We start from the raw sequence: 8,071 nt of genomic DNA, 5'->3' as shown, positions 1-8,071 counted from the left end.
TATCGTTATCTTTGTCGTCACCATCACCCGAAGCTTTCTCGTCCGAAGATGGCATCAATGGCGGCCTTGGAGGGAGGAACAGCCAGGGGAGGAGGATTATGATGGGTATCCTCCGCATAGGGCACAACCCAGTGCTAGCTAGTCAGCACGTGCCATGTGGCAAGCTTAGCTAGCGAGCCAGACATCAAAGAAGTAACCGAGCGAGTAAGACTGAAAGGAGCAAGCGCTTTCCCCTGGGGTTTCTGGCTTTACCCGATGTTTTTCCTAATTTTTATTCTCCCCAAGTTGTTTTGGTGTTTCATGATTTTCTTCCTTTTTTTGGTTTCAAGATTACTTTCATTTTCATCAAGATTGATGCACATGCGTGCTTCACATGGGAGCACAGTCTTGCTTCACTTTCGCAATTTTTTTTCCTTTTTGGTTTCACGTTTTTTTTCCATCTGTTCGGAGCACTGGAGCACATGCATGCTTCATGCAGGAGCACAATTGTGCTTCATGTTTGCGGGAGCACAAACTAGTGCACTTGTGAGCAGAGCGCAGGGAAGACAATTGTGCTTCGTCTGGTGAAAGCACAAATCTAGTATACTTGGGAGCATGGGTGCGCTTCCTAGCACGAGCACAACTGTGCTTCACCAGCGCATGAGCACAGTTTATTGTTGTTGGGAGTGCATGTTAGTACTAACTGAGAGCACATATTTGTTAAAAAAAATCCATCAAAAATTATCAACATGAGATCTAGTTCGAAGATCTTGATACGTGCAACGGTGAAAATGGTTAGTAACTTTGACGCACAATTGAAAAGATCTTTCGTTTTGGAAAAAACAGAACAAATGAAGAACAAACTCACCTATCCCTCCCATATTAGGAAAAATCACTAAAAACTCATAGTTTGCGACAAATGGCGCATCCTTAACTAGTGATTTCAGCAAATAAGAGAAAGACGAGGGAGAGAGGGAGACACAATTGCAAAGTCACGCGAGAAGAGGGGAACACATGTGAATGCGAGGCAGCCTAATACAGACCCGGTGGTTGGATTTTGCTAGTGAAATGACAAAAATACCCCTCTTCTTTGTGATCCAAGCCATCCTTAGGACGATCCTACCGCCAAGTATCTCAAAGCTCAGAGAGTCGGCCTTAATCAACACCTATTAGGAAGAGAGATGCAATGTTTGGGCCCTTGGAACCTAGACACGGATTTGCTGAACATGGTTCCACGGGAACCCTTTATGAATAGTAAATTCTGAAAATTAAACTAAGGAAAAAAATGTTTTCCTTGTAACATACATAGTCGACTTGTATACTCGTGTAAATGACATCATGGTATTGCTAGGCAAAAAATGAAAAAATCAAAGCTATACTCGAATGTTTGACTGAATAGTAAGGTTGAATTTCTTCAGTGTCATTCCTTCATGAAACTTCACACATGAGGAGAATGGTTGATCAAATTTGATACCCCCAAAATTCAGAACTTCTGGATAACCATGTTCACCTTTGTATTTTTGCTTGGGAGCTTTCGTCTTTTACAACAACAAAAAAACAGGGCCAATTCTTGGTTTGTTAATTACAATCTTGTGTACATGTTCTTATCTGGCACACAAGGACCTCACTTCTTATAGAGAAATAAGGCATCCACCTTGGTTTTCGCATAGCAAAGAGAACTGAAAAGAAGCTACATTGAAATCTTACGAAACAGGATGTTCAATCCCTGTGCAACGAAATAGTGTTCCGGTCTTCACAAAGATAAAGGGCATGAAGAAGAAAACTACACCCGTATACACGTCTTTTTCATCGTTCAAGTTTGCTGAGCAAATCTTCAAGACGTGGCAATTCCTTCAAAATGTCGTTCCAGTTTGGCATGCCCTGCAAAAAAAAAGAGAAAACAATCAATTGTAACTTTTACCGTTAATCTCAACTTTAGTTAGATTTTAGTTCATTCATTCTAGTATCAATAGGATTAACTCCAACCAAATAAACCCAAAGAAAAGAATTACTCTTCCAGATCTTCTCACGCGACCATCAAGACGGAGAATTATGTAGACATCTTCACCAGGAGTGACACCTTCAGATTCTTGCTGGTCACGTATCCAACTGGTCCATGGGCAAGTAGATGTCAAGTAAACCTCAAAGATAACAAATTAATGGCACCAAAATTTTAGGAAGTGAGTCTTTGTGTTGCTACAACTACAGCCATGCTAATACCATTAGAAAAGGAGTAGTATAGGACACAAAAAGGCGTTGAGCTGGTAAATCTGCAAATCTGGAGAGCGAATGTATATTACAACAAAGACAAGCTCTAACTTGTCAGATGTTCATACACAACTACAAATGTTACCAGTAACTAGATAATGGCCCATGCATTGCAGCGGAGGCACATATATTTTACCAGGGATCTCATGATTTTGTAACTTTGTTTTATTATTACCATAGTATGTGCTCGGATTTATTAATTAAGTTATTTCCTTTTAAACAATCTTCGTTTATATATACCAAAAATTGAAGGTGCATTTATAATGCTAAGATTGAACAGGAAATCATGCATTTTCTCGCCCCCCCCCCCCCTTCAAAGTAGAATCCTGACTCCACCACTAATTTTAATCATGTTTTTTTATTATATTTAACTTGAAGTATGAAAATATAATTTATATTTATATAAATATAGGAAAATGGTTATGTACTCCTGGGAGTATGTACTCTTGCTCCTCATATACCACACACACACACACACACACACACACACACACACACACATATATATATATATACATAAAATGTCTCATAATACAGGCCCAACCTTGTGAATGCATGGGTTCACGACTAGTGTATGTAATTTATGTTGTTGTCTTATGTTGAAATGGTAAGAACATGCAAAATTATTCTACAGTTGCTTAAACATAATACAGACTATGCAGTACAGGAGAAAGGAAAGAAAATTCACCTTTCCCATTGTTCTGGAGAGACAATATCAGCTTTAAATCGAACCTCAGCTCTGAGTCGTGATTTTGCCGCAATAGATTCAGTACGTTTTTCAAAGTCACCCTGCCCAAAAAAAGTTGCATTGTACTATCAAAAAGATAAAGGTGCTCGAGTATATGTGGATTGCCCAACCTTCTCAACAGTTCAGACTTTTCGTTCTACCCTTTGGTGCATGAAACTTAATATGGTTTCAGAAGCCAAGAGGTTTTGGGTTCAAGTCTCGGCTTTCGCGGTTAAAATGAAAAAAATTGCTTGCCCTCTTTTTGTCCACTTTTAGGCCTTTTTGAGACACATGTGAGAGGGGTTGTTGAAGTATGTCGACTGCCCGACCTTCACCATCTGTTTGTATTCTTGATTCTACTGGTTGGTGCATGAAACTTAATAAAAGATACCAGGTTTTCCGTATGAAAATACAAAATAAGAAGCATGTGACAGTTTTTTGATTAGTAGATATGTAATAATGGTCTAACCCCAATTGAAGGAGCTGATGCAGCAGATCTTGTAGTACCGAAGCCTTTTGGTTTGCCTTGGACTTTTAGTGAAGCACCAAAGATCACAGGAATTAGAAGAACGCCTCGTTTGAGCAGATCAGTTCGGTACCTCTCAGCTCTTTGCATTGCTTGAGTAACAGATGCCTTTGAACCTGCCAATATAACCTACAATACTACTTAATCCACTGGTCACTTAATGAAAATTTAAAAGAAATGTAGAGAGTATGAAAGATGCTAAAAGAATTATACTAACTGGCCTAGAAATGTCCCGGAGTTGCACAAGTTCAGTTATGCGATTGGTTGACAGACGCACAGGTAACCTTGAAAGGGTTTCATTACGAGAGATATTTGTAATCTGCTCTTCTTCTTTCTTGTTTTCCCAGAAAAACAAAGCCACGAGCACGACAATACCTGCAGAGTGCTGATTCCAGAGATTGATTATTTTTTAAGTTTAACAAGCAACATAAATAAGAATTATTTAACAAATGACTGACTTGTAATATAGCAAACATAAAAACAATAATTGAGCCAAGGAATCTCATTAATATGAACTTCTACAAGATGCACAACTCAGGGAACAAGGACTGAAATGAAATAGCAGTAGTTCTTTGCATTTTCGTATTCCAGCGGTAGCTAGTAAGCATTGATGAATGCTAATACATTTACCGGTAAACAAATACAGAATTATGTAGAGCATTTTTATGTTGAAGCATCTAAGAGTAAATATATAAGATGGTCACCAAGATATCCTAAAAGAACGCATTGGTGTATGCGTGTGGCAAGTACCAACCATCAGGAATGAACATAGCACTGGCAATTGGCAAATGCTTTAATACATTGGCGAATCAAATGAAAAGTCAATTACTATATTTGTTTGGCGGTGGAGCGTGCAACCTGGTTTCAGTTTGGACACCACACCAACACAGAAACTTCTTACTTCCCCCCTTTTGTTTTTGTGATGTAGTCTATTAACTTTTCTTTGCAAGAAGTAAAAAAAGTGTTGTGGCATATATTTAAATTTCAACAACTTGATGTGAATTAGAAGAAATGGAATAAATAAGTCTGCCCTGAATAGTAACGCTTGCCATGGTTTTTATTCGTTACTTGTCGATATATTTTCGTTACTCATAATGAGTCTGGACTTTAAATTGAAAGAAAAAAAGTTACTGTAAATTGAAGTATTTCTATACTTTTTGTTTTGGAAATTTTCGTGTAGGTTTGATGCCTCGACTGACTAGGTTGACAACACCCTAAAATCCAACCAGAACAACAAACAAAGTCATTGCTGATGGTTTTTCTTCTAATGCTACTAGTATGCAACAAGATGAACTGTTGACATGTAATGAGGGGACAAATTTGTCAGGTGAACACTACCTAACTCTTTGCAACACCATTCTTTGAGGATGTGTCAGTTTACCTCCAATATTAATGGCAGCATTGCCAGCCGTTTCCAGAAAATCTGGAGCACCATCACCACCTTGAAGTGCAAATATAAGTCTGGGAATGGTGAAGAATGTTGAAATTCCAGCTGCTGCAATGAACGCCACATAAAAGAACCTCCGGACACCACGAAATGGTGCCTGTACTTCACTAATGAGCTTTAGATCTCTTCGGAACCCAGAACCAATATCTTCTCCACCACGCAATGCCTGAAATGAAATTAGAAAATGTAAAAGATCAAATCTCTGACATTGAACTGGTGGGATCAAGATGTCAACTATGATTAGAAGATAAATTTCTTATCCAGCATATAGCAGAGCAGTGGATTAAGCACAAAGCCTTACCTCTTCTTGAAGTTCCTTAAATTCTGGTGATGCCCTGAATGGCGCCATGTCTGGATCATTAAGTACTGTACCAAATTTGAGATTGTAATCTCGCAAAGCTATTCTCAAGCAATCTGCAGCTTTTTTGCTTTCTTCCCTGGTCCAAACAGATGCATCACAAAAGGAACATAAAATAAAAAATGTACAAATTCACCAAATAACTTAACAATGCCATCAGAGAATCTAAACAGTGGAACATTCATCCTATCCAAAATATGCTAACGTCTTGTCTTCTTTGTCTAATAGTGAGTTCGAGCAATTTGCTGCCTTGATACATTCAAGTGAAGTGGAGCTGAAAAAGTAGTACTGACAGACACAAAAGTGCTGGTAACAAGCCTAAATGAGTACACCATGTGCATACTGGAAACTTCAAGCATAGTATCATAGGTGCCCTCACCTGTACGCATGGCAGCATGCCTTGTTATAGAACGCTGCTTGGGCTTCAGTAGGATTTGGATTCAGCTCCAGGGCATTGTCAAATTGTTCAAGTGCATCCCTCACCTGTGACATGTACAAAAAAAAATGAAAAGAGAATACAGAGAATGCTTGAAGATACTCCTGCATTACGATAATTCAAAATGGTTCTCTCCAATTAAACCCATGTAAGAGTTTGCTTATACAATCAACCCTAGAAGGAACTCAACTTCAGAAATGTATTTATGGGATCATAAAGTGACCTAGGCATTAATTCAATCACAGTATGAACCTCCATTGTTAGCAGAGGATGAATTTTCGATCTTATGCCTGCTCAACACCAAGCTACCAGGCATCGCTGGTAGTCGTTTAAGGTGACAGCTCAATACTACGATGATTAGTAGCTTTACAATTATTCACCTGATGAAGGTAGTTTCCAAACATTTTTCAGTTGAGATAACCAAGAGAAACCCAATTTATACACCCAAACCTGGCATTAACTCACTTAAGATCACCCCAATCATAATGCAATGGATAACATAGAGTGAAACACAATCCTGAAATGGCCTGATTAAGCTCTGGCTAAAAGCTGCTAAATCTCGCTCAAAAACAAAAGCTATCATCTTGAAGAGCTAATGAATTGCCGTACAATTACTAGCTGATACTGATAGACTTCCTTCGTTTACACAATAAGGATCCCGTGTGACATGAACGTTGGAAAAATGCGCCTTGGAATCGGCTTCGCTTACCCTGCCCTTGGAGAAGAACTCGAGGCCGAGGTTGACGCACGACTCCGCCGTCGGAGCCGCCTCGGCCTCCTTCTCCGGCGAAGGAGGGGGGGACGGGGGCGACGAGGAGGCGTTGGAGAGAACGACGCTGCTGCGGCGGCGGCAGCGGCGGCGGCAGAGGAGGGGGGCGACGAAGGATAGAGTTTGGAGCGTGGGGTTGGGGATTCCGGCGCCGGCCGAGAGAAGGGAAAGGTGGGGTCGGAGTGCCGCGGCTGCGGGCGCGGCCGCCATTGCCAGTACGGAGGAATGGTGAGGTGGTCGTCTTCCACGTTATCCTGACGACGGTAGTTCTCGCTTTTTGTTCTCCGGCAGCAGCGTGTGCACGTGGAGTTCTTTTTCTGCGGGAATGAAGAGTTTGTTCATTATTTAAAAATATGTTTTTCAAAATGAGTTCATATGTACACGGATTCATTCATATTTAAAAATATGTTCATTATTTCCCAACTACGAGTGGGCACGTCCTAAATGCAGAGGCATCTGCACCCATTTTAAGCATGTTTTTAAATGTCAAAAAATACAAAAGAAAATTTATTGCATACATGTTCGCAAATATGTGTGCGCGGCACAAGATTTTATGAAAAAAAATGTCTTTTTGTTTGCCTCCCAAAAAAGATAAATTTCAATGCTTCTAAATTGCATTTCACGACATATTTTTTTATCTTTTTGGCACAGGTCATAAAACATTATTTTCCCATGAAACTTTATGCACGCACATAAAACGTGAAGACGTACCATGCAACCTTTTTCAGATTTTTTTAGCATTTAAAAATATGTTTTTCAAAGTGGGTTCATATATACCCTGATTCATTCATGTGCTTCCCAACTACACCACCCCTATATTTCTTACTTAAATTAAAAAGTTCCTTCCATGCTCTTAGACTTGACTTTATTTTTTTATCTTCTATCTGCTTCCTCCGTATCAAAATATTTTTAAATGATAAATGTCACACATGTGGAACGAAGTAATCCCGCCGTGACGTTTCTTACGACTAAAGATGTCAGTCAAAAAGAAAAAACAAATCCCAAAAAAGCAAAAACTTGCCATCCGAACAGAAAATTGACATGCTTCATAACTAAAGTTGCCATAAAAACATTCGGAGTTACCATGCGTTCGTGCCACACGTGTGGCATTTATCAAGATCCTATTTTCTAAACTAATTTAGCCTTAAAACATCTTCTAGTTTCATACAAAGATAGTATTTATCAACCACCAGAAATAAAATTATATCCAGATTCATAGACCACATAGCGAAAACTGTAAGCCTGGCTGTGACGCCCCCCGATTCAATCGTACACTAATCATACACGCAAACGTGTATGATTAAGATCAGGGACTCACGGGAAGATATCACAACAAAACTCTACAAATAAAATAAGTCATACAAGCATCATATTACAAGCCAGGGGCCTCGAGGGCTTGAATACAAGAGCTCGATCATAGACGAGTCAGCGGAAGCAATAATATTTGAGTACATATATAAGTTAAACAAGTTTGCCTTAAGAAGGCTAGCACAAACAGGGATACAGATCGAAAGAGGCGCAGCCTCCTGCCTGGGATCCTCCTAAACTACTCCTGATCGTC

The 8,071-nt window shown here is 39.5% G+C and overlaps 1 protein-coding gene across 1 annotated transcript; it reads right to left on the bottom strand.

Annotated features, from left to right (window-relative positions):
* Positions 1 to 1,469: 1,469 nt before the first annotated feature.
* Positions 1,470 to 6,794, bottom strand: LPA1 (tetratricopeptide repeat (TPR)-containing protein). The gene is made up of 9 exons (XM_048706293.2): positions 6,451 to 6,794; positions 5,685 to 5,788; positions 5,249 to 5,384; positions 4,882 to 5,113; positions 3,718 to 3,875; positions 3,444 to 3,629; positions 2,936 to 3,036; positions 1,992 to 2,088; positions 1,470 to 1,860 (listed from the first exon to the last, which is right to left on the bottom strand). Exons 1-9 carry the CDS (start codon positions 6,718 to 6,720, stop codon positions 1,786 to 1,788), a joined length of 1,359 nt encoding a protein of 452 aa, XP_048562250.1. The 5' UTR covers positions 6,721 to 6,794; the 3' UTR covers positions 1,470 to 1,785.
* Positions 6,795 to 8,071: the final 1,277 nt, after the last annotated feature.

This window comes from Triticum urartu, chromosome 3A, assembly GCF_056163025.1.
Source record: "Triticum urartu cultivar PI428250 chromosome 3A, HENAU_Tu73, whole genome shotgun sequence".
In the NCBI taxonomy this organism is placed as follows: Eukaryota; Viridiplantae; Streptophyta; class Magnoliopsida; order Poales; family Poaceae; genus Triticum; species Triticum urartu.
The sequence above is the reverse complement of the archived record's forward strand: the minus strand, read 5'-3'. Positions and strand labels throughout refer to the sequence as shown.